Genomic DNA, 26,611 nt, shown 5'->3' on the forward strand with positions numbered 1-26,611 from the left:
CTGAGGCACAGAGAAGTGAAGTGACTTCCCCAAGGTCACACAGCAGACAAGTAGCAGAGCCAGGATTAGTACATAGGTCCTTCTGACTCCCAGGCCCGTGCTCTATCCATTACGCCATGCTGCTTCCCAGAATGCCTCTTGGATTTGACCTTAGGGCCAGGCGTTGGACTTGGGCTGTCTCCTTTCTGAGTGAGGCTGTGATAGGTGTTTTTTGTTTGGGAGTCTGCTCAGTGCTGCTTTGTCCGGAGGGAGGCTGATTCTGCTTAATGCTTGCTTTATCTGGAGATGGGCCAATCCTTTTCAGTGCTTGCTTTTTCCAGAGGGAGGCCGATTGTGCTCAGTGTCTGCTTTGTCTGAAGGGAGGCCGATCCCGCTTAGTGCCCACTTTGTTCGGAGGGAGGCTGGTACTGGTCAGTGCTCGCTTTGTCCAGAGGGACACCCACACCTTTTTCTTTTTCTTCTCCAAACTCACCCCAGATTGAGGTGGGCAGATTGAGGTGCCCACCTCGTGGGCAGGGAATGTGTCTACCAACTCTGTTGAATTGTACTGTCCCAAGAACTTATTACAGTGCTCAGCACACAGTAAGTGCCCAATAAATGCCACTGACTGATGTAATGGCACTAATTAATTAATTGGGTCTGTCTTCTCCATTAGAATGGAATCAATCAATAGTGTTTATTGGGTACACTAAACTAAGCACTTGGGAAAGTACAATAGCCACGACTTTGTCCCCCAAGGAGCTGACAACCTAGTTGGAGGGGGCAGACCACAAGATAACTTACTGGTAGGGGGGTACAAAGAGTTGAAGCTTCTTGTAGGTGGGGAAGGTGTCACTGCTCTGCCTTGTTCTTCCCAGACGTTTGGGACAGTGCCTGGCACCCAGAGGGAGCTCAGTACATGTTAGTGCTCTCTGCAGACAGAGCAGTGGCATGTGGTGGGGAAAGAGTTTGAATTGCCCGGCCCCGGTTTTAAAAAAGAATGACCATCTTTGTCCTGGGCCTCCTCCCCATCCCGCTGCTGTCCTACCTTGCCGACGTACTGGTAATCAGATCCTGTGTACTCCTCCAGGAGGAAAAACTGATTCCACATCCAACTCCTCCGTGAGCGGCTGAGTCCCTGGCCGCCATGGCCGCTGAGGCTGCCCGTGGGCACTAGCCCCTGCTCTGCCAGGCTGCTGGTCCTTCGAGGCAAGGGGCTGCACATGCTGGGGTGGGGCTGGCCAAACCAGAAGAGCAGCCAGAGGCAGTGGTGTGCTCTCATTCTGGTAGGCATGAGCAGGGCTGCTGCTGCCCGCTCTAGTCCTCCCTCGTCCTCCTCCTCCTCCTGGTCCTCCCCGGCTAGGTCTCAGCTCCTCCTTGGCGGCCTCATCCTCCCTCCACCTCACGTCCTCTGCCTTGCGCTCCGAGGAGAGATCTGGGAAGAAGAATCACACATCAAACATTTTTGAGGTACTTAAAATTCAGTGTTAGAGCAGAGAAACTGCAAACGCGGAACAGAAAGCACGAAGGCAACGAGCCTCAACAGTTGCCTTCCCCGCGGCCTGGCCGAAAGGACCCAACAAGCTCTCTGTGGGGAAGGGGCACGGGGAGAAGCCTGCTTCCTGCCCCGCTTTCCCTCTGGCCTCTAAAGGGCAGGGCTGGGGCAGTGTGGGGAGGGAGAGAGGGCCACACGCCCACCTGATCCCCCATGCTGTCTCTGCCAGGCCGGGACAAGGGCCCAGGCTCCAAGCTGCCTGTGGACTAAGAGTGCTCTCCGGGGGAGTTCCCTGCAGGTCTTGCGGCACCGGTGAATTGGGTTGGGGGAAAAGTCCAGACAGCCTGCCTTGAGTCCCCCCGGTGGGAGAGCAAGCTATAATTTGATTCAGCCCAGAATCTTTGTTACTAGGGCTGGATGTTTCCTCCAGCCCGCTTCACACCCTCAAGTGCCATGTGAGCCTGGGTAGGTGGCATTAGCATCCTGGTGGAATATGGCATCAATGCTGTGAGCCACCTTTTAACACCATTTTCATTTCCATGTGGCCCAGTGCTTTTCAGCTGCCCAGTTTCTCTGCCAACTCTGGTGCCTACTCCCGCAATCCAGAGAACACACCCTAGCCCAGAGAGGGCCATATAGAGCCACACCCAAACATACCTCTCTCACCTCGCCCCAACTGCTCCACCAGGCCCTGTTCCATGTGGCAGACCCGCCCCCACATGCCCCATCCTTGTCTGGGGACACGGAATGGAGCAGACCAGAAAAAGCCCTGAAGACTTCCAGCTGCCCAGTGGGAATAGACAGCATGGGAAGTGTAGAAAAAACACCGGCCTGGGAGTCAGAGGCCTGCTTGTGACTTTGGATAAGTCACTTAACTACTCTGGGCCTCAGTTTCTGCATCTGTGTAAGTTTTTTTTAATGGTATCCGTTAAGTGTTTACTATGTTTTAAGCACTGTTCTAAGTGCAGGGTAGATACAAGTTAATCAGGCAGAAATACAGTCCCTGTCTCACATGGGACTCACAGCCTAATACTATTGACTGATAATGAGACTGTTAGAGAATGTCAGTGAATTCTGTTGTACTCTCCCAAGTTCTTAATTCAATGCTCTGCAAATAGTAAGTGCTCTATAAATCCGATTGATTGATTGGCAGGTATTGCATCCCCATATTTGCAGTTGGAACTGAGGCACAGAGAAATCAAGTCGCTTGCCCAAGGTCACACAGCAAGCAAGTGGTGGAGCTGGGATTAGGACACAGTCCATGCGTTATCCACTTGGCCATGGGGATTCAGTGCCTGTTCTCTCTCACCCATAGTCTAGGAGCCCTATGTGGGGAAGGGACTGTGTCTGATTGGAGTACCTGGTATCTACCTCAGCGCTTAGTAATAATAATGATGGCACTTATTAAGCGCTTACCATATGCAAAGCACTGTTCTAAGTGCTGGGGAGGTTACAAGGTGATCAGGTTATCCCACGGGGGGCTCACAGTCTTAATCCCCATTTTACAGATGAGGTAACTGAGGCACAGAGAAGTTCAGTGACTTGCCCAAAGTCACATAGCTGACAATTGGAGGAGCTAGGATTTGAACCCGTGACCTCTGACTCCAAAGCGTGGCTCTCTTTTCACTGAGCCACGCTGCTTCTCAGTAAGCAGCTGACAAGTCCCATTATTATAATTATTATTGCTATTGCTATTGTTAATAGTAATTCCCAGGGCATTGAGTGCTGCCCGAATATGAGTCTTTGCTCCATATCTAGGCTGGAGGTCAGTGGCAGGATCAGGGGATGCCAGCCCACCAGTGCAGCTCCAGCTGGACACAGTACCCTGAGGGACTGAGAGGGGTAGTGGGACTTTTGGGGTAGCTGAGAGAGTCCTGCAGAGCATGGCCCCAGGGGCCAGTTCCGCAAGCTCCCAGAGAGAGGGGTAGACCAGCCAGCTGCTCCTCAGTTGGTTCCCATGCCCGTTTGTGACCACCAGCCCAGATCTGGAATGGATGTGGCACTGCCCTGCATTTGCCATTCACCAGCACTGCAGAGCAGTATCCCATGGTGAAGGCTGGAGCCCCATGCAGCCAGCTGGACTAGGAATGGGCTCTCTGGGCAATTATTGGAAGATTTTTACAAGTGGGGAGATGAGTGCTGAATGTTTTTTTAGAGATCCCGTCCCAAGGGGCAGGAGAGTGACTTTAGAGTACAGACAGGGGCAGGACCAAAGTAGGGATTGTTACAGGCTGCCTGACGTAATGGTGTCACAGGTCCAGTGAGGTCCCCATATTATCAACTAGCCTTGGGGCTCACAGGAAGTTTTTTTTTCAAATGGTATTTGTTAAACGCTTACTGTGTGCCAGGCCCTGTACTAAGTGCTGGGGGAAACTCAAGTTAATCAGGTTGGACACAAGTCAGTGTACCACATGGGGCTCACTATCTTAATCCCCATTTTACAAATGAGGTAACTGAAGTGACTTTCCCAGGGTCACAGAGCAGAAAAGTGGCGGAGTCAGTATTGGAACCCAGGTCCTTTTTCTGACTCCCAGGCCTATGTTCTATCCACTAGGCCATTCTAATTCTTTAATCCAGCCTTTAATCCATGGACCTAGCTTGTGGTTGCTGTGGGCAGGAAATGGCACTATTGCTATATTGCACACTCTCAAGCGCTTAGTACAGTGCTCTGCACACAGTAAGCGCTCAATAAAGGCGATTGAATGAATGAACTGAGTGCACTGAGTTTCAGTGAGTGAAAAAAGAGGCTGAAGCTCAAATCCCAGTTTAAAGTGAAGTCAGTTTTTTTCTGGGGTGCTTTTCATTCATTCATTCAATTGCATTTACTGAGCACTTACTGTGTGCAGAGCACTGTACTAAGTGCTTGGAAAGTACAATACAACAATAAAGAGACAATCCCAGCCCACAATGGGTTTACAGTCCAGGGGCACAGGGGAGACAGATATTAAAACAAGTAAAATGCAGTAGTTTCCTAAGCATAGGACAGATACCTTCTAGACTGTGAGCCCACTGTTGGGTAGGGACCGTCTCTATATGTTGCCAACTTGTACTTCCCAAGCGCTTAGTACAGTGCTCTGCACACAGTAAGCGCTCAATAAATACGATTGATTGATACCAGACAGTCAGGTCAGACATAGCTCCCATGCCCCACGGTGCTTACAGTCTAAGAGGTCCAGAGAGAGGGGATCGTCCCCATTTTAGAGTGGGAAATGGGCTCAGAGAGGTTAAGTGACTTCTAAGGTCTCACAGCAGGCCAGTAGTGGACCTGGGACTCAGTCTCCTGACTCCCAACCCCATGCTCTTTCCACTAGACCTTGCTGCCTCCCTCTAAGTTATTTTATCTAATAATGGGTAACCCAGCAGACCCTATGGATAGTATTTATTGATCACCTGCTGTGTGCACTCAGCACTCAGCCCTTGGGAGAGAACAATAGAATTAGTGGACATTAAGCCAGCCCTCCATCCACACCCATTTCCTCTGGAGAAGGCATTCACTCCCATGGCATCAACTGCCATCTCTAAATGGATGATTCCCAAATCGACCTCTCTGGCCCTGACCCCTCTCTTCTGCAATCTTGCATTTCCTCCTGCCTTCAGGACATCTCTATTGGATGTCTTGCTATCACCTCCAAGTAAACATGTCTAAAACAGTACCCCTTTTTCCTCCCTAACCTTGTCCCTCCCTGACCTTTCCATCACTGTAGACATCACCATTCTCCCTGTCTCTTAAGCCTGTAACTTTGGCATTATCTTTGACTCCTCTCTCTCATTCAATGCACATAATCAGTCTGTCACCAAAGACACCTCTAGAATCCACCCTTTCCTCTCTATCCAAACTGTTTCCCCGCTGGTCCGAGCACTTATATCCTGCTTTGACAGCTTCATCAGCCCTCCCTGCTGATCTCCCTGCCTCCCATCTCTCCCACACTCCAGGCCATACTTCGTTCTGCTGCCCAGATCGTATTTTTTTTTAAAACCTTTAGTCCATATTTCCCCACTTTTCAAAAACCTCCAGTGGTTACCCATCCACCTCTGCATCAAACAGAAACTCCTTACCATTGGCTTTCAAGCACTCCATCAACTCTCCCCATCCTATCTTACCTCCTACTACAACCCAGTCTGCACTCTTCACTTTTCCAGTACAAACTTATTCTCTGTACCTCGAGCTCATCTATTTTGCTGCCATCCCCTTGCCCAGTTCCTCCCTCTAGCCTGGAGCTCTCTCCCCCTTCACATCTGACAGACCACCCCTCTCCCCACCTTCAAAGCCCTACTAAAATCACACCACCCCCAAGAGACCTTCCCCAATTAACCCCTTAATTCCCCAACTCTTTGCTCTCCCTTCTGCATCGCTGTGCACTTGGATCTGTACCCCTTAAGCACTTCAATTCTCTCCCGCCTCAGTTCCACAGCACTTATGTTCATAACCTTGATTTTAACATCTGCCTACCCGACTAGATTGCAAGCTCCTTGGGAGCGAGGACCATGTCTACTGAATCTATTTCTTTTAAGCATTAAGTATTAAGCATGTACTATGTTCCAGGCCCTTTACTAGGCACTGGAGTAGATGCATGATAATCAGGTTGAACACAGTCTCTCAACAGACTGTCAATACAACAGAGTCTACCAACTCTGTTATATTCTTTTCAAAGCATTTAGTCCAGTGCTTTGCACACAGTAAATGTTCAATAAATACGATTGATTGATTACTCCCAATTTTACAGATGAGGTAGCAGGCACAGAAAAGTTGAGTGACCTGACCAAGGTCACACATCAGGCAACTGCAGCTGAGATTAGAACCTAGGTGCTCTGACTCCCAGGACTGTGCTCTTTCCACTTGGCCATGCTGCTTCTATCTACTGGAATGTACTCTCCGAAGCGCTTAGTATAGTGGACTGCCTTCAGTAAGTGCCCAGTACGTACCATTGATGGATGGATTGACTGACTCGAGGAGCTTAATGTCTAGCGTGGAGACAGACACAGGAAGGAGAACTATTTAGGTAGGGATTGTCTCTGTTGCTGAATTGTATTTTCTAAGTGCTTAGTACAGTGCTCTGCACACAGTAAGCACTCAATAAATGCGATTGAATGAATGAATGAATGAAAGTATTTAGGTGGTTTGGGAAGGCTGAAGTGGCAGTTTGGGGGAATAAGGTGGGTTAATCAATCTGTCACATTATTTTGAGCCCTCAGTGTATGCAGAGCTTTTCCAAGCGCTTGGGAGAGTACAGTATAGCAGAGTTGCTAGACATGTACCAGTCTTCTAGACTGTGAGCCCGTTGTTGGGTAGGGACTGTCTCCATATGTTGCCAACTTGTACTTCCCAAGCACTTAGTACAGTGCTCTGCACACAGTAAGCACTCAATAAATATGATTGAATGAACGAATGTACGCTGCCCATAACGAGTTTACAATCTAGAGGGGGAGACAGGTGTTAAATTACAGATATGTACGTAAGTGCTGTGGGGCTGAAACAGAGGTAAACAAAGAAAGCAAATCCAAGTGTAAAGGCAACAGAAGGGAGAAGAGGAAATGAGGGCTTAGGGAAGACCTCTTGGAGGAGGTGTGACTTCAATATGGCTTTGAAGGGGGGGGGGGGGAAGTAATTATCTGTAGGATTTGAAGAGGGAGGGTGTGCCAGGCCAGAGGCAGGGCGTGGGCGAGATGTCGGTGGCGAGATAGATGATATCAAGGTATAGTCAATAGACTGGCATTAGAGGAGCGAAGTGTGTGGGCTGGGTTGTAGTAGGAGAGCAGCAAGGTCAGGTGGGAATGGGCAAGGTGATTGTGTGCTTTAATGCCAGTGCTAAGGAATTTCTGTTTGATGCGGAGGTGGATGGTTGAGTAGCAACCGGTCAGAAATGGTCTCCTGGAGAGAAAGTCACTTCAGAAGGGCTTTGAAAAAGGTTGGGTGGTCCATTGGTGAGGAAGAAGGAGGGGGTTGCAGGCAGTGGGAAGGCCCCAGCAAAAAGTTGGAGGCAGGACAGTAGTTTAGCTTGGAAGAAAGGCGGTGTACAGGGTTGAATGCTCTGGCTAAGTAGGAGGGAGCGCTGACTGAGGGCCTGAAAATCATGAAAGGCCCATGTCAGAAGTTTTAGCTTGATGTGGAGAGGTATGGCTAACCAAGGCCTGGCCCAGGGTTCTGTGCCGAGGAGGGCCAGCCCAGCATTGTATGCCCCAAAGATGCCCAGCCCAGTGCTGTGTGCCTAGGAGGCACCTAGTAAAATATGACTGAATGAATGAATGGCTACTACTGGAAACAGAACATGTCCCCAGTGGAAAAAATAAATGTTGTTTCTCCCTCAGATGGTAAAAAATACAAAACAAAATGAAAAAAAAAAAAACCCCAAATTAAAAAGAGAACAAATCTCGATTGCAAATCTTTTTCCATAAAACAGCAGAGCAATTAAGAAACATAGGATGGACAGCAGTAGTATTTTAGAGTTCATCAGCTTTGGTTGAATGTCAGTTCTCTAATCTTGCAAATATGTTTGCAGTGGGCCAGGTCACCCACCTTTGTGTGAATAGAAGGAACCTTTGAAAGCATTCTATCTTTGGGCTATCATCATCCCTTTCAGCTACTCTAGGGACAGGGGATGAAATCTTTGGTTTTAATCAGGGATTTCAATGGAGACCTTGAAATGGATTTTTTTAATCCAAAGCGCTTTTGAGAGTCCCGGTCTCATCTTCTCCTCAGAGCACCCTTAAGTGGTAGGGACGGGCAGAGCTCTTATCCTCTTTCACCAAAGAGGAGTCCGAGGCCCAGAGAGGGTAAGTGACTTCCCCTCAGACACACAGCAGTACAGTGGCAGAGCCCAGGTCCTCCGACTCCCTGTACCAAGCCATCTGTCTGCCCACCTCCTTCACTCACAGTTTCCAGGGATAACTAAAAGTTTTGTTGAGCAAAGACTGATTCCTAATCCCTTTGCCCAAAAATGTCACACATACTGGGGTTTTCTCCCCGGGCCACCTTTTTCCTTGCAAATGAATCGCAGGAATAACTAAAAAGAAGGTGATTTCTTCCCAGGCCAGTGCTGTCATTTTTCTCAGCAGATACCGCTATTTCTCCAGCATTCTGGTGGGCTTGAAATTATGTCCCAGGCATTGATGAAGGAAACACAAATGGTGTCAGATACGGTTTGCGAAACCCTGAACAAGAAGAGGAGAGACAGAAGTTGTTACCATCCAGAAGCTGGTTGGGTGATTCCCAAGTGAGAAACGGTGTGGCAAAGTGGACAGAGCACAGGCCTGGGAGTCAGAGGACCTGGGTTCTAATCCCTTCTCAGTCACTTGTCTGCTGCTGTGTGACCTTGGGCAAGTCAATTCACTTCCTCTCTGCAGGAACCAAGCATGGGGATACCTGATAAAAACTGATTGACCAAAGACTGACTAGTAGAAGTAATCAAATTGTTCTTTCCCCACTCTGGGAAGGAAAGTTGTGCCAATCATTCAATCAATCATATTCATTAAGCTTTTTTATTGATATTTAAGTGCTTACTATGTGCCTGGTATTGTACTAAACACAGGGGTAGATAGAAGATAATCAGGTTGGACGCAGTCCCTGTCCCAGATGGGGCTCACAGTCTTAATCCCCATTTTACAGATGAGACAACTGAGGCTCAGAGAAGTGAAGTGACATGCCCAAGGTCACACAGCAGACAAGTGGCAGAGCTGGGTTTAGAACACAAGTCATCTCACTCCCAGACCTGGGCTCTTTCCACTAGACCATGCTGCTTCTCTTTACTGTGTGCAGAGCACTGTACTAGGTGCTTGGGAGAACACATCAAAAGAGTTGGTATATACATTCCCTGCCCACAAGGAGCTAGCAGTCTCTCTGACTTTCTCCAGATTTTTTTTAAATTGGTAGCATTGTTCAAGAGCCTACACTACACCGAGCACTGTGCTAGGCACTCTGGAAGGCCACAACTGAACTACCCATCTACTTTTGAGATTAAATCCTCCAATAGATTGTGTCTTCCTAACTCTATTGGACTCTTCTAAGCACCTGACCCTCTCCTTTATCCCTTCCTGACCGCCAACTTCAACTGTTTGCTTTCCAACATGCTTATGTCTCCCCTAGCCTAAAAAAAAACCCTCCTTTAGCCCCATGGCTCCCTCTAGTTATCGCCCCATCTCCATCTTACCATTCTTCAAACTCCTTGAACAAGTTGTCTACACCCTTGCCTCAACTTCCTGTCTTCTAATTCTCCGTTGACAAGTCTATGGACTCTAAGTGCTTAGTACAATATTCTGCACACAGCAAGTGCTCTAAAAAACCATTGGTTGATTGATTGGAGGCACACCCTAACACCCCTTCCTCAACCTTTCTGAGTTTCTGTTGTAATACCAATGCCACATTCTTCTCCTAGAATATTTGTTTATTGTTGTCAGTGAATGAAAGTGTACTATTTTGTTCTCTCCCAAGCGCTTAGTACAGTGCTCTGCATGTAGTGAGCGCTCAGTAAATGCCATTGATTAAAAGATGGTCTTCGGGGCCCTCGTCTATAGAGCAGCAAGCCCTGGTGACATCACGCACTTCTACAATTTTTCTTTGGCTTCAGCTCCCATCTCTCACAAAACCTCTCTCCTCCGAGTGGCATAAATAGTTACAAAAGCAAGATACCTTACACTGACTCCCACTCTTCAACAACTATTAATTATTATGCTGAGATCCGGCTGCCAAGTATAGAAACGATTCTTTGTTCAGGCCTGATTTTGCTGAGTCCCAGATGCGCTGTCCTGCGTATGGAAGAGAGGGTCAGCGCGAGGCAGGTTCAGCTGAAATGAGGCGGAGGAGTGTGAGGGAGCCTCCTTTTATGGTAAGAACTGTCCTAAGTGCTGAAGAAAACTGAACGGGCTATTTCCTGCGTGTCCATTAATTTCCCAACTGTGAAACCCCGGACGTCACTTCCATTCAAAAGCAAAAATCAGAGGAAACGAAGCATTCTATTGCCGTTCAGGCTCTGGGGAAAACATAATTCAGTCGGTTTCCATATTTTAAAGCCCTTTTCATACTGAACCAAGAGGCAGGAAGAGAGGGAAGGAGGACATGGTGGCAATTGGGGATACAAATTAAAAACAACAAGCAAACATAAAAAAAAAAATCCAAGCTCTCAGGAGTCGGGAAAGGCAATCTAATGAGAAATTTGTAAGCTCTGGCAGGCCTCGTGCTTGGAAATTTATGCTCTGGAGATCCCCAGGAAAATTTGTTCTTTAAAATGAATTGCCGGGGAGGCAATAAGAAAGGATTCTTTCCAGGAGACAGGAAAACAAACAACAACCAATGGGCTCGAATAATATCTGGGTTTTCTAGAGGGGCATTTTCAGTGGGGATGCTAGGGCATCTATTCATTTCAGTTTATGGGGCGGGAGTTCTAACCAGGTTAAATTCCGTCTTGGATGGGGAGAGCTGTAGGATTCTCCAGAGGAACTCCAGTTTTATTGACGGTACTTTCTGGATTGTGGGGATGACTTTTAGGAAAAACGGGCATGTCCCCATTCAGGCCTTCCCGGCTGATGGTGACTTCTTTCTGGAAAGGCAGATGAACCTCGGTGCTGAGGCTTCAGGACCAGGGGATCAATCGGTGTGGAGGAGTTGATTCTGGTGCTAGTGGCTGGCACAAGGCCATTTGCACTCTCTCATTCTTGTCTGTAGGGTTTCCGCTGGGGTATGGAGAGCAGTGGGTCAGGGAACAGCTGAGGCGAAGGGCACACAGAGGTTTACGATGTGCAAGACCCACTGAAGGCCGAAATACTGTATTACAGTGCCAAACTTTGTCCAGGGCCACTGTGACGTAGGCCTCGGTAGCCGATGTGGTCTTTGCCGCCCACGTCAGTCAGATTGAATCTCACAGCATACTGGGATTTGTGGTAGATAATCCAGAATTCTCGGGCACTTAAACCTCTCATCCCCCTTTCCCTGCTGTCCTCGAGCAGGGAGGACATTATGGTTTTTCTACAAAAAGGATAACCGCAATGAGTCTGGATCGGAGTGATGATGATAGTAATAATAATTGTGGTATTTACTAAGCACTTATTCTGTGACAAGCACTGTACTGAGCACTGGGGAGGATTCAAGATCATCAAGTCCCACGTGGGGCTCATAGTCTAAGTAGGAGGGAGAATCCCCATTTTACAATTGAGGGAACTGAGTCACAGAGAAGTGAAGTGACTTGCCCCAAAGTCACACAGCAGACAAGTGGCAGAGCAGGGATTAGAACCCAGTTCCTCAGACTCCCAGTTCATGTTCTTTCTACATGGCCATGCTGCTTCCAAATCCCGATAAGTCCATACCCCTTCCATCTCTCTCCTTTTCCACTGAATCAACCTCATCTCATCGACCTTTACCACCCTCTACAGCTGCTAGTTGCTGTTACCTACTGTCCTACTTTTTTGGTATTTGTTAAATGCGTATTATGTGCCAGGCACTCCACAATGCGCTGGAGTAGTTAGACACAGTCCTTGTCCCACATGGGGCTTACAGCCTTAATCCCCAGTTTACAGATGCAGTAACTAAGGCACAAAGAAGTTGTCAGTCAATCATATTTATTGAGCGCTTACTGTGTGTGGGTCACTGTACTGAGTGCTCGGGAGAGTACAATATAACAGACACATTACCTGCACACAACGAGCTTAGAGTCTGGAGGACTTGCCCGAGGTCACACATCTCTGCCTTTCGTGCTGATTTTGATGTTTTTCTCACCTCCCTAATCTCACTCCCTTCTCCCGCTCTGATTCTTGGGGACTTCAGCCTCCATATTGACTTCTGTCCACTTAACCAACCACATTCCCTTTCACCATCTCCTCTGCTGACCTGCTACTTCAGCCACATTCCAGTGTGGTCATACGCTTGATCTCTTCATCTCTTAAAAGCACTCTCTCTATCCGGGGAAGCAGCATGGTCTAGTGGAAAGAGCATGGGCCTGGGAGTCTGAGGGCCAAACCCGACTCTACCCCTTGCTTGCTGTGTGACCTCGGGCAAGTCACTTCACTTCTTGGTGGATCAATTTCCTCAATGGTCAAATGGGGATTCAATACCTGTTCTCCCTTTCACAGGAGTCCCATGTGGGGCAGATGATGTCTGGCCTGATGATCATATATATCCCTCAGTATTTAGTATAGTCCTGGTATGGCTGTGTTTTCAAGGGTTCAGGGTGCAGGAGAATCTGAGACGCTCACCCTCAGGGATGTACTCTCATCAACTGCAATATTATCTTCAAACTTCCACCTTCAGTAACTGCCATATTTTTTATGGTATTTAAGTGCTTAATGTGTGCCAGACACAGTTCTACACATTGGGGAAGATACAAGCTAACCAGGTTGGACCCAGTCCCTGTCCCACATGGGGCTCACAGCCTTAATCCCCACTTTACAGATAAGGTAACTGAGGCACAGAGAAGTTAAGCGACTTTCTCATGGTCACACAGCAGAAAGGGGCAGAGCTGGGTTTGGATCCCAAGTCTTTCTGACTTCCAGACCCCTGCTGTATCCACAAGTACATGCTGCTTCTCTGATCGTATGATACAACCTAACAGTAATCCTAGTACGCAGCTAATGAGTCTTTAAAACCTTCCTTCAAGAATGACAATTTGATAATATCTCAAAGAAGCTTGCCATGAGATGAGGGTCTCTGCGGAGACTCATCGGTCCCCAGCTGTGGTAGACGCTGGCTTGCCCATTTGTCCTGGAACGCCCTTCCTCATATATGACAGAAAATTATTTTGTCCACCTTTAAAGCCTTCTTGAAGGCACATCTCCTCCAAGAGGACCTCCCTGATTAAGCCCACCTTTCCTCTTTTCCCGCTCCTTTCTGCATTGCTCTGACTTGTTCCCTTTATTTATCCCCCTCCCAGCCCCATATTTATTTATTTATATTAATATCTGTCTCCCCCTCTAGACTGTAAGCTCATTGTGAGCAGTGAATGTGTCCATTATATTGTTAAACCGTATTCTCCCAAGCGCTTAGTACAGTGCTCAATGAATATGATGATGATGGTATTTAAGCACTTACTATGTGCCAAGCACTGTTCTAAGCTCTGGGATAGATACAAGATATATGTATATGATTGGTTGGCCATTTCTCAAGTCCCTCCTGAGCAACATGTAACTCCAGGCCCCTAGAGCAGATGTCGTGCGGCTGTTGCTTTTGGAATCCACGTGCTGGGGGAATTCTGCCTGTCTCCACCCCACCAGTGGGGTAGCCGGTCGGGCTGTTTGCCTGCCTCCTGCCTGCCAGCTGGCAGGGCCAGGCCAGATCGGACCGCAGAGGACTAGTGGTCCAGAAGGGTGGGGCTCCATCCGGAGAGCTTCTCCAAACGAATGTCGATCCCTGGACTGTGATGGATTTGCATTAGCTGTCTTCATGGGGACCTGAAAGGTCAGAAAAGTTTCTCCGTCCTCCCCGGGTTCGTCCTTCAGTATCCTGTCCTTCCCACTAATCCAACTAGTTTCCCTGTTTTCTGCTTTGCTCACTGTGACCCAAATTTAGCAACCTGATGTAGACTTTAAGCTCCTCTAGACTGTAAGCTCACTGTGGGCAGGGAATGTGTCTGTTTATTGTTGTATTGTACTCTCCTAAGTGCTTAGTATAGTGCTCTGCACACAGCAAGCGTTCAATGAGTGTGATTTAATGAATGAATTGTAATAAGTTCCCCCTCGGTGGCTTATAGATCCAGAAGGGACCGTGGAGGAAAGTGACCATTTTCTTTGGTCCTGCAATCAAGAGGTGCTTGTATTTTGTCTAATTTCTCAAAATGCATTACACTGTGTGGCTCCTATCACTATTATTCAGGATTTTATCACTCAAGTCATTCAGAAACCTTGATGTTCTTTCTCCTCTACCAAACTTTGAATGGATGTCACCTCTTGACACTATAACTTTTGAAGTCTCCCAAGTGCTTAGTACAGTGTTCAGTGAATTCTATGATTGATGAACTACCTGCTGTTATAGCTAATTGGAGTGGTAGAGGTAGAAAAAGCAGTAAAACTTAATAATTATTGTGGTATTTAAGTGCTTACTATGCATCCAGCACTGTACTAAATGCGGGGGGTAGATACAAGAAAATCAGATCCCACATGGGGGCTGACAGTCCAAGTTGGAGGGGAACAGGTATCAAATCCCCATTTGCAGGTGAGGGAACTGAAGCCCAGATAAGATAAGTGATTCGCCCAAGATCATGCAGCTGACAGGTGGCAGAGTAAGGATTAGAACCCAGGTCCTCTGACTCCCAGGGCTGTGCTCTTTCTGCAAGGCCACTCTGCTTCACAGGGTAGCACTAGACCATGTATTTATCATTTTAAGTATTCAGGAAATACATCCTAGACAAACATCTGAGAGTATTTTTAGTTCAAATTTGGGAAGAGACCCAACTCTCTTTTACATTTATGGGCTACAGATGGCTTGTTCTCCTTAGAGCTCTGACTCAGTGTTTAGCTCGTTTAATGGGCCCTGCCTGCACTGCTACTCTATGACTTCCATGGGTTGTGAAGGAGGACACAGTCCCGTGTTGGGCTCCAAGGGCTAATAGCTCCATGTTGGTCCGATGCCCTTTTAGCTGAGATAATGATGAGGTCTTCAACTGGATCGCTGTGAAAAAAACGGGTGAGAGAGGGGCTATCGGGGACAAGAATGAGCATGGCACAGAGCTCCTTGCCATCGTGGGGCTTGGGAGTAGGAGACAGATTTCATATTCAATCCATCAGTGGCAACTATTGAGCCCTTACTGTGTGCAAAACACTGTACTAAGCCCTTGGGAGCATACAATACAAATAATTGGTGGACACGTTCACTGCCCATAACGAACTTGCAAACTAGAGAGCTAATATTCTTAGAATTTCTTTTCTTTTCTTTTAATGGTATTTAAGTGCTTACTATGTCCCAGGCACGGTACTAAGCACTGGGGTAGATAAAAGCTAATCAAGTTGGACACAGCTCATGTCCCACATGGGGCTCACAGTCTCAATCTCCATTTAACAGATGAGGGAACTTGGGCATAGAAAAGTTAAGTGACTTGTCCAAGGTCACACAGCATACAGGTGATGGAGCTGTGATCAGAGCATGGATCCTCTGACTCTTAGGCCCGTACTCCTTTCCACTAGGTCATGCTGTGGACAGGGAATGTATCTACCAACTCTGTTGCATTGTACACTCCCAAGTGCTTACTACAGTGCTTGACACATAGTAAGCACTCAAAAACTGATTGCTCTGCACAGTTAAGTATTCAATAAATGTCACCGATTGGTTGATTTCCCTTGCTTGTTTTACCTAGTGGCATAAAACTGGATGATCCCATTGCTTTGTCTGATTTTCTGCTTTCCGAGGATTGAACAGGGACTGTCCCCGCACCTTGAGTCAGAGACTGTGCTGTGGCGAAAAGTGAATAAAAAGCAGGATGCCAAATCCTTCTACCAATACAACTTCAGATTTTTAAAACACTATAAACCATCTTTCCAAATAGCTCACAGCTTAAACCCTTCTCAACTCGAAGGCACACAGTAAATGCTCAATAAATACCATCAATCAATTAAGATATTTTCAAATTATTATTCTTGAGGGAAGGTAGTAAAGACTCTAATTACATCTAGAATGACTGTGAAATGGTCTGAAATGGCAGTAGCTGAAGGTGGAAGCTTGAAGATGTCACTGCAGTTGGTGAGACTATACCCCTGAGCGAGAGTGTCTTTGAGAGAGACTCTTGTGCCCTTTGGACCCGTGAAAACACAGCCGAAGCCCCTCTTTGGGCTCTTGCCTTTGAGGTGAGAGTTTATAAGACTACTTTATCTTCCCACTCCAAGTCATACTTCACTCTACTGCCCAGATCATTTTTCTACAAAACTTTTCACTCCGTGTCCCCCACTTCTCAAGAACCTCCAGTGATTGCCCATCTACCTCCACATCAAACACACTCCTTGCCATCAGCTTTAAAGCACTTAATCACTTTGCCCCCTCTGCCTCACCTCAGTACTCTCCTACTACAACCCAGCCTGCACACTTCACTCCTCTGTCAACTCTCTCACTGTACCTCAATCTCGTCTAACTCACCGCTAAGCTCTTGACCATAGTTTGCCTATGTCCTGGAATGCCCTCCCTCTCGATATCTGACAGAAGGATCACTCTCCCTACCTTCAAAACCTTATTAAAAGCACATTTCCTCCAAGAGGCCTTCCCCAACTAAGCCCTCATTTCTTCTTCTCCCAGTCCCTTCTGTGTTGCCCTTGCACTTGGATTTGCACTCTTGATTCACCCCTCCCTCAGCCCCACAGCACTTATGTACATATCCATAATTTATTTATATTAATGTCTGTCTCCCCCTCTAAGCTCACTGTGGGCAGGGAATGTGTCTACCAACTCTGTTGTATAATACTCTCCCAAGCACTTAGTACAATGCTCTTCACATAGAAAACACTCAGTGAGTACCACTGATTGATTTGTTTGACCAGACATCAGTGGATCCAAAGACAAGGTCTACCGCACTGTCAGCAGGATCCAAGTTTGAGTCATGTTTGCAGTTAGCGGCATTGGTTTGCACGGAGTCATCCACACTCTCTCTCTCTCTCTCTCCCTCTCCCTCTCCCCCTCCCCCCCCTCCCCCTCCCTTTCTCTCTCTCTCTCTCTCTCTCTCGATTCCTCTGTGCTCAGCAGCACACGCCGTGAGATAGATGGCAGTGGGGAAAATGGGAGCAGCCTGTGGTCACGGAGCAGTATATCTCTGAGGTCCCAACAGCCACATATACCACCAACTGCAACTTTCCACAGTCCCTCCTGTCTCTCCTCTGCCCTCCTATCAATCAGTTGCATTTACTGAGCACTGAGTTCTACAGAGTTACTCTGAAGGAGTTTACAATCTCCTCCCTCCTCTCCCAACTTTCCCTCCTCTCCCCCCCTTTCCCTCCTCTCCCCCCTTCCCTCCTCTCCCCCCCTTTCCCTCCTCTCCCCCCCTTTCCCTCCTCTCCGCCCCTTTCCCTCCTCTCCCCCCCCCTTCCCTCCTCTCCCCCCCCCTTCCCTCCTCTCCCCCCCTTTCCCTCCTCTCCCCCGCTTCCCTCTGTTCCCCCCCCGTTCTCCCCTCTCCTCCCCTGCCCCATTCTTGCCCCCTCTGTTCTCCCCTCTCCCTCTGCCTCTCCCTCTGCCTCTCTTCCCCGCCACCCCCTGGAGACTACTGGAAGGAAAGTTGATCTGGTAAGTATGATGCAGTCCATCGTGAGCTTCCCCCAATGTGCTGGAGAGCAAGGGAAGAGCCTTGGCAAGGTGCTGGATTTGTCTGCTGAAGCATTCTCCTCCTGGAGAACTGCTTCCAGGCCTCCAATTCCCTGTCTACATTTCATCTGCAGTGCAGAGTCACTTCTCCTGGCCAGAAGGACACCCTCCCCACCCCAACCCCCGGGATCAGTGTCCATGGCAGTGCTCTGCAGGTCCGGAGCACAGCCCATCCTCAGTCAGGAGCCACCAGGGAGAGCCGCAGGCTCTGTCATGCAATGCTTGGGCAACCACGAGGTCCAGGCCCTTGGCATCCATCATGCCCAAAGTCAGGTGCCCCAGGAAGGATCTGCAGGAGGAACCGAACCGGAGGCCAAGTGGGCATTGAACTCAGAGTCCCACACCATTTTCCAGCCAACCCTGCAGTGTTTGGCTCCTGCCTGCCCCCCTAGTACTCCCCCCACAACCCACCCGCCCCCACCTTAATTGGGCCCAGGAAGCTTTTCGAGAACTTCAAACAATTTAGCCAGGAGTGCAGGAATTAGCATAAAGTGAAATATTTATTGGCATGTAATACTGCCTGAGACTCCTTTCTCCCTGCCTAAAGATGTGAAGCCTAATTAGCCATTTCTAATTAAATCACCAAAGCTGAGGCACTGTGGAAATAAATGGCAGTAAACAGCTCTGTTTATGTCCTGGAGTTCAGGAAGACCAAGCTTTTCATGTCAAAGTCTGGCATGTTTAAAATGCCCAAGTAGCCACCACATTACAGAGAACAATGGTTAAGAATTAATATGGAGAGTCGGAGACGCAGGAAATCACCAAGATGGAGTTTTCCTGATGTGAGGACATCTTTTTTGGGAGGGAGAGAGCCCCTAAAGCAGTCCTATGGAAGACCTCCCCACCTGTTTGTTTCCCTGGGATAAGGACTACACAGCCAGGGGTGGAAATAATCCAGGTGGCCGGGAAATGCAGACTCCGGCAGTCCTGGCTGGGATATGAAGGAGAGCCTGGGAGCTAGAAAATAAGTCTCTCAGGTGTTGTGAGCATTGGAGCATTGGAGAAGCAGCGTGGCTTAGTGGGAAGAGCACGGGCTTGAGAGTCAGAGGATGTGGGTTCTAATCTCGGCTCCGCTACTTGTCTGCTGTGGGACCCTGGATAAGCCACTTAACGTCTCTGTGCCTGTTACTTCATCTGAAAATGAGGATTAAGATTGTGAACCCCTTGTGGGACAACCTGATTACCTTGTATTTACCCCAGTGCTTAGAACAGTGCTTGGCACATAGTAAGCCCTTAACAAATACCATCATCATCATTGGGCAGTCATTTCATCCTGGGGGCATGTGTAGACAATATGGCCTAGTGGGAAGATCCTGGGATGGAGAGTTGTGCCTCGGCTCCATCTCCGGCTTTCTGTGTGACTTAGAACCAGTCAACCTCTCAGGGCCTCAATTTCTGCCTCTGTGAAACGGAGATAAGATCACTTTCATTCATTCATTTATTCATTGTCATATTTATTGAGCACTTACTGTGTGCAGAGCACTATATTAAATTCTTGGGAGAGTACAATATAACAATAAATAGCCTCAGACTGTGTGATCTAATTCTTTGCACTCAGTAAAAGCTCAATAAATACAATTGACTGAAATTCTCCTGTATCTAGCTCTGCAACTTAAAATGGGGCTTGGACCAAAGCAAGCACTTAATGAAGACATAGTGATCATTATTATTTATCATTATTGTGCTGGACCAACCTATTTGTGGGTTTGATTTTGAGCCAACTTGATTTGATTTCCAGCTTGACATGTCCAAAACAGAAACCCCTCATCTTCCCACTCAAACCTTTCCTTCCCCCGAACTTTCCCATCACTGTCATCAGCGTCGTCATCTTCTCTGATTTCCAAGAACAACCCAGCCCGCACACTTCGCTCCTCTAACACCAACCTACTCATTGTACCTCGTTCTTGTCTATCTTGCTGCCGACCCCTTTCCCACAGCCTCCTACTGGCCTGGAACTCCCTTCCCCTCCATATGTGACAGACAAATACTCTCCTCACCTTCAGAGCCTTATTAAAAGTATATCTTCTCCAAGAGCCCTCATTTCCTCTTCTCCCACTCCCTTCTGCATGGCCCTAGCATTTGGATTTGCCTACTTAATAATTTATCTATGTTAATGTTCGTCTCCCTCTCTAGACTGTAAGCTTCCTGTGGGCAGGGAATGCATGTATGCATGTACTAATTCTGTTATCGTACTTTGCCAAATTCTTAGTACAGTGCCTGGCACAAAGTAAAAAATAAATACTCAGTAAATGCCATTTTTTTAAAAAAAAACACCAAATAAATATGATTGATTGAGCCATTGGGGGCTTTGGTTTTTTCACCACTGAGAGAGTAGGGGCAGCTCTGCTTTCTGCTGGGGTTTATCCCAGGACAGATCCTCAAGAGCAGGGATCCAGGCTGAAAGGTTGGAAACGCCTGAAGGATGGGCAGGGATCATGTCTGCTAACTCTGAACTCCCCCAAGGGTTTCGTGCAGTTTCTCTGCCCTCAATCTTGCCTTATGCTGCCGAGTCGTGTCCGACCCATAGCGACTCCACGGACATATCTCTCCCAGAATGCCCTGCCTCCATCTGCAGTCATTCTGGTAGTGTGTCTATAGAGCTTTCTTGGTAAAATTCTGGAATTGGTTTACCACTGCCCTTTTCTGCGCAATAAACTTGAGTCTCGGCCCTTGACTCTCTCTCCCTTGCTGCTGCTGCCCAGCACAGGTGAGTTTTGACTTATAGCAGATTGCCTTCCACCCGCTAGCCACTGCCCAAGCTAGGAATGGAATGGGTATGCCTCTGCTTGACTCCACCTCCCATAGTCGAGAGTGGTAGAGTACTGGAAACTCTCTAGGTGCGCTCCTGAGAGGGGCTGGCCACAGTAGGCACCCAGTAAAAGCCAGGGAAAGATTATACCTACTTCAGCTCTCCCCAGAGAGAAGCCGTCCAGGTACCCTGTCTATTTCCTTGCTGTCTGGGAAGCAGCATGGCCTAGTGAACGAAGACAGTGTTTTGGTGGGGGAGGAAAGGGGAAAAGAGCAATTGAATTCACCAATTCTAGTCTGTTCCATAGGACTCTCAGTGGATTTAGATTGTGTTGGAATGGACACCTATCCTGTGAGATGAAGAGTGATGGCATCCTCTTCAGCTTATTATGGGCAGGGAACCTGTCTGCTAATTCTGTAGTATTATCCTCTTCCAAGAGCTTAGTATAGCATTCTGCACATAGTAAGTGCTCAATAAATATGACTGATGAATTGATTTGCTTGTTGCTGAGTAAAACATCCCTTTTTTATTGTGTGACAGAATGATGACATCCTCTAGACTGGTCAGCTCGCTCTCAACAGAGAATGTGTCTAATTCTGCTGTATTCTCCCAAGTGCTTAGTGTAGTGTTCTGCACATAGTAAGTGCCCGATAAATACAATTGATGGATGGATGGATAAAGCATGGGCAAGGGAGTCAGAAGGCCCTTCTGGGTTCTAATCTCAGCTCTGCCTCTTGTCTGCTGTGTGGCCTTGGGCAAGTCACTTCATTTCTCTGGGCCTCAGTTACCTCATATGTCAAATGGGAATTAAGACTGTGAGCCCCATGTGGGACAGGGATTGTGTCCAACCTGATTAGCTTGTATCTACCCCAACGCTTAGAACGGTGCTTGACACACTTAACAAATACCATCATCATCATTATTATTATTACCCTGGTGTCATCCACTCACCCCACACATCCTAGCAGCAAATGTACCAGCTTCTGTTCTGGTGCTGGGGGACCAAGTGTCTTTTGGGACCTTGGCCATGATCCTGCCTTTTTTTATAATACATTTTTTCATGATATTAAGTGCTTACTAGGTGTCAGGCACTGTACTAAATGCTGGGGTGGATACAAGCTAATTATGTTGGACACAATACACGTCCCACATGGGGTTCACAGTCTTAATCTCCATTCTGCAGACAAGTTAACTGAGACACAGAGAAATGAAGTGACTCACCCAAGGTCACACAGCAAACAAGTGGTAGAGCTGGGATTAGAATTTATACTTGGTGCTTGTTAAGCACTTGCTATGTGCCAAGCACTGCACTGAGCTCTGGGGTAGAGACAAAATGATCAGGTTGGGACCAGTCCCTGTCTCTCATGGGGCTCACAGGTATTGAATCCCCATTTTGCAGATGAAGAAACTGAGTCCCAGAGAATTGAAGTGAATTGTCCAAGGTCACACAGCAGACAAGTGGCAGAGTCAATATTAGGACCCAGGTCCACTGACTCCCAGGCCCATGGTTTTTACACTAAAGCCATGCTGCCTTGCCATGGGATGGTTAAGTGTGGCAGACAGGATGTGTGGGTAGAGGTTGAATGGGATGCCTTTGATAGGAGCCGCCGCCCCCCCGCCCCCCCAATCATTCTACAAACTGTTGACTTGCCAGAAACCCATCTCCCGGCCCCTCTCCCCTTTCAAGCATGATATATCCGAGAACTTATGTTCCATCAATCAATCGATCACATAAATGTATTTATTGAGCACTGTACTGTGTGCTTAGGAGAGTGTAATACAACAGAGTTGGTAGATAAGTTCCCTGCCCACAAGGCACTTAGAGTTTAGGGGGGAGACAGACATTAATATAAAGAAATAATTACCACTGAGTACATAAGTGCTGCGGGGCTAAGGGAGCGGTAAATAAAGGGAGCAGATCTAAGTGCAAGGATGATACAGAAGGGAGTGGGAGAAGAGGAAAAGCGAGATTAGTCAGGGAAGGCCTCTTGGAGGAGATGTGCCTTCAATAAGGCTTTGAAGGTGGGGAGACTGTTAGTCTGTTAGATATGAAGAGGAGGGCGTTCCAGGACAGAGGTAGGATGCTGCATCTGGGAACAAGCCCAGAGAGTTGAGCCCCTTCCTTTTCCCCCCTCCAAATCCACATCACGGAACCCGACGATGCAATTAAAGCAAATGTCAGATGCAGAAGCCAACACCCCAGCCATGCCAATCCCGATCTGGACATTCATTTAGCACGGCCCAGTTTTCCAAATCAGGACCGTGCTGAATGAAGGTTGGTCTCCTTAAAACCGTTTAAACCATTGCATCAATCATCAGGATGTCTCCCAAAGGATCATGCTACCTAGCTTCTGTTACATTGAGATCCTGACTTTATCAGTGGTGGAGCAGTTACTTTTTGAGACAGCAAATTCTTTGAGGAGAAATATTGAACCTTGGTATTACGGAAATACTGAAAATTGGAGGAAGGGGAGAAAAGCATAAGAGAAATGTAGTTTCTGTTGGGAAATTCTCAAAAAGGCATTTCTCCAGAGCTAGAGGGCTTTTTTATCCCAGCTCAATTCCAAGTGATTTTTGGACCTGTCTCTGTTCCCAGAGACAAATGGATATGTTGCGTGAAAACAGGGACTATTTTGTCGACTAGCAAAAACACCTTGTAGCTGCATTGATAATTACACAATTCTACGAGAAAATGTTCTCTACCCTATCTTCATATAGGGTATTCATAATTATGGTAATTTATCACCATCACCACTGAACAGGATAGGTTTAAACCTAATTCAATTAGCCCCCAATTCCATATGGGCTATAGGTTGGAAATGCATGCGATACAATTGTCCACAGAAGGGATTGCAATTTATCCAACCGAAATTAAAGGATTCATTGTTGTGCTTGACTGGGCTGAAATTGTAAAAATAGTTGGCAGAAAATGAAATGGAAAAAAAGACTCTAAATCATACTCTGTTGCACTGAAGACTGTTGAGTATAAAAATAGGGAATGGAAGCATCTCTCAAGCCTTGGTGGTCTAACGAAGCAAGTTTTGGTCACCTAGAGAATTGGGTTGGTTGGTCATTTTCATTTTATCCTACTTATTTGTGCTGGAGAGCTGGCTGTCAGCTCTAGGACAGGCTTCCAATCCCCAAGAAACCTCTTCTGACTCAACAAGAGACAAGCTGCTAATTCTGTTGTACTGTACTCTCCCAAACAGTACAGGGCTTTGCACAAAGTAAGTGCTCAATGAATACCACTGCTTTAGCGATCATTGCAATTACAGAGGCAGCAGTTTTGGATTTGAGCAGCAGCATGGCCTAGTGGATAGAGCATGGGCCTGGGAGTCAGAGGACCTGGGTTCTGATCCCAGCTCTGCCGCGTGCCTGCCCGGTGACTGGGCAAATCACCTACTTTCTCCTTGCCTGTTACCTCATCTGTAAAATGGGGATTCCAAACTGATTTCCTTGTATCTGCCCCAGTACAATGCCTGGCACATAGCAAGTGCTTTAACAAATATCATTTAAAAAATCCCCCCAAAACCCACAGACCAAAAAAAAAAAAAAGAAAATCTGTTTCCCTCTGCAGTTACCAGTTCCAGGCTGGGCTGTGGGCAGACACACTGAGGGGTTCTCATACAGTAAGTCTGGCTACAGGACATGAGATGCTTCTAATTGTCCTTCTTCAGCTGTGTGCTGGTAATATGCATACTGGGAAATTCCCTCTGGGCTGAAGAGGTCTGAAGGCCAAACCAAGAGAGAGCCAGGAACCCATGAGAATTGAAGGGCAAAAGGGGATTCTTTGAGGAAAGGGAGCCATTGGAAGCTCCTTAGCCTTTGGAAATCTGTTAGTTGAAGCAATTAATGCCAACAACTGCTTGCCATAGGGACTGAAGTTCAAAATACAGTTAAGGAAGTTCTTTCTTTGGACTCTAAACTTTTGAGTTTCTAGACATTTCAGATGAACCAGTCTTTATACTCCCTTGCCCTCCACCACCTTCTGTGATTTATTTTAGTAGCTGTTTCCCTTGCTAGATTTTAAGCTCCTTAAGGGCAGGGATCATGTCAACTAGCTCTCCCAAGGACTCAGTAAAAGTGCTCTGCACAGAGAAAACACAATCCACTATTGATGGATTGGATTGAATGTTTTAGTTGCACTTTGAAGATCTACTTTTAGACCAGAAAACAAAAGTAACTTTTACCTTTTTGATTTTAGGTGCTTCAAAGTTACTGTCAGTGTGACGAGGTTTAAGAGGAATGATCATCCTAGGCACCCCCTTTATAATTCAGTTATCAAAAATGATTGATTGCAAAACGGACTTAGAGAACCTGACAGAAAGCTAATTTGATGTTATCTCTCCAGTGACTAGACCGCAAGCTCTTTGAGGGCAGGAATCATGTCTACCAACTCTATTGTACTCTCCTGAGTGCTTAGTGTGATAATAATGATGATAAAGGTCTTTAAGTGTTTACTCTGTGCCAAGAACTGTTCTAGTACGGGGATAGATACAAGAAAATCAGGTCAGGTACAGTCCCTGTCCTTCCTGAGCCTCACACTCTATGGTGCAGGAAGGACAGGCCAGTCAGTCACTCATATTTATTGCACGCTTACCGTGTGTACAGCACTGTACTAAGCACTTGGGAGAGTACAATATAACAAACAGTTTCATTCCCTGCCCACAGCGAGCTTACAGTCTAGAGATGAGCTTAGTCTAGAGATGAGCTTACAGTCTAAAGTAATAATATAATAATACTAATTATGGTATTATGGTTAAGCGCTTACTATGTGCCAGGTACTGTACTAAGTGCTGGGATGGTTACAAGCAAATCAGGTTGGACACAGTCCCTTTCCCACATTGGACTCCCAGTTTCAATCCCCATTTTACAGATGAGGTAACTGAGGCACAGAGAATTGACTTGCCCAAAGTCACACAGCATACAAGTGGTGGAGATGGGATTAGAACCCACAACCTTCTGACCCTCAGGACCATGCTCTATCAACTACACCATGCTGCTTCTCATCCCCATTCTACAGATGAGAAGCAGTGGGGCCTAGTGGTTCCTTCCCAGGCCTGGGCTGTCTGCGATCATGCAGATTCACCTGTTGACTGAGATGGTGGGGTTGGAAGACCAAGGCTGGGGCTCAGGGTTGAGAGGTCTCCCATGGCCCCGTGCCCCGATGTGCCATCCGCTGTGACATGCCAAAGTCTCGGGGGTGGGGGGTGGGGAATACCCAGAAATTTGGGACAGGGGTCAGAGCAGAGAGCTAACTCTGAGACGTGTTACCCATCTAGACCATGAAAGCAGGTTGCAAGTGTCTTTGGGAGGAAATCGGATTGGTGAGACAGAGGTGCGGTGCGAGGAGTGAAAAGGCACACTGAGTGGCACAGACATGGCATCCTGGTGGTTTTTAAGTAAGACTGTGGAAGAGTGTTTTTGGAAACAGGCTCCCCTCTCCCAAGGGCCTTCACCAAATTGATAATCCTCCGGGGAAAAGGAAAATGGCTTTTAAAAGCGACTTTTACAGGCAGTTAAAGAGAAATATCATTGCATCCTGGGGAAAGCTGATTAAGTAGCAGAATACGGCTCTTCCCTCCTTCCTGCTCTCTTCTAGCATCTGTCCACTGGGCCTCCTTGCCCGCCTGGTGGGGCTGAAGCGGGGAGATGAGTGCAAGGTGGTGACATCCAGGGCAGAGCGCCCCCCCACCCCCCGACTGGGCAGTTTTAGCTCCTTATGCTTTGCACGGTCAGATGATCCAGCAGGCCGAGTACTAAGGAACTTGAGCATGCCCTCCTCAGCCCTCAAGTATCCAGATCTGCTCAAATGATTTATCTTGACCACTCTAGTAGCAAACATTTTTATGTTTGTCTTCTCCGTTAGACTGCAAGCTCCTTGTGGGCGGGGAATGTGCCTCCTCTTCTTTCCGTACTTCCCAGGAGCCTAGTACAGCCCTCACCATTTTCAGTGGTATTTATTGAGCACTACCTGTGTGCAGAGCACTGTACTAAGCTCTTGGGAGAGTACAATATAGCAAACAAAAATTAGAACCCAGGTCCTTCTGACTCTCAGGCCCGGTATCTAGCCACTAGCCACGCTGCTTCCCATGAATTTCATTTGAGTTGAATTTCATTTGCAGTTTCTGGTTGA

General features: G+C 47.3%; 1 protein-coding gene and 1 non-coding gene across 3 annotated transcripts in view; both read right to left on the reverse strand.

The window, feature by feature from the left end:
- CDH6 (cadherin 6) overlaps positions 1 to 26,611 on the reverse strand; it is a 61,756-nt gene that overhangs the window by 29,089 nt on the left and 6,056 nt on the right. For both annotated transcript variants that reach the window (XM_038770445.1, XM_038770444.1), the window contains exon 2: positions 1,028 to 1,414. In XM_038770445.1, coding sequence (XP_038626373.1) covers positions 1,028 to 1,273 — 246 coding nt within the window. In that variant the 5' untranslated portion in view covers positions 1,274 to 1,414. The remainder of the gene's footprint in view (positions 1 to 1,027; positions 1,415 to 26,611) is intronic.
- LOC119949001 lies at positions 20,444 to 20,581 on the reverse strand. Its single transcript, XR_005457100.1, has one exon. It is a non-coding gene; the product is annotated as a small nucleolar RNA SNORA7 (small nucleolar RNA).

This window comes from Tachyglossus aculeatus, chromosome X3 (assembly GCF_015852505.1).
Source record: "Tachyglossus aculeatus isolate mTacAcu1 chromosome X3, mTacAcu1.pri, whole genome shotgun sequence".
Taxonomy (NCBI): Eukaryota; Metazoa; Chordata; class Mammalia; order Monotremata; family Tachyglossidae; genus Tachyglossus; species Tachyglossus aculeatus.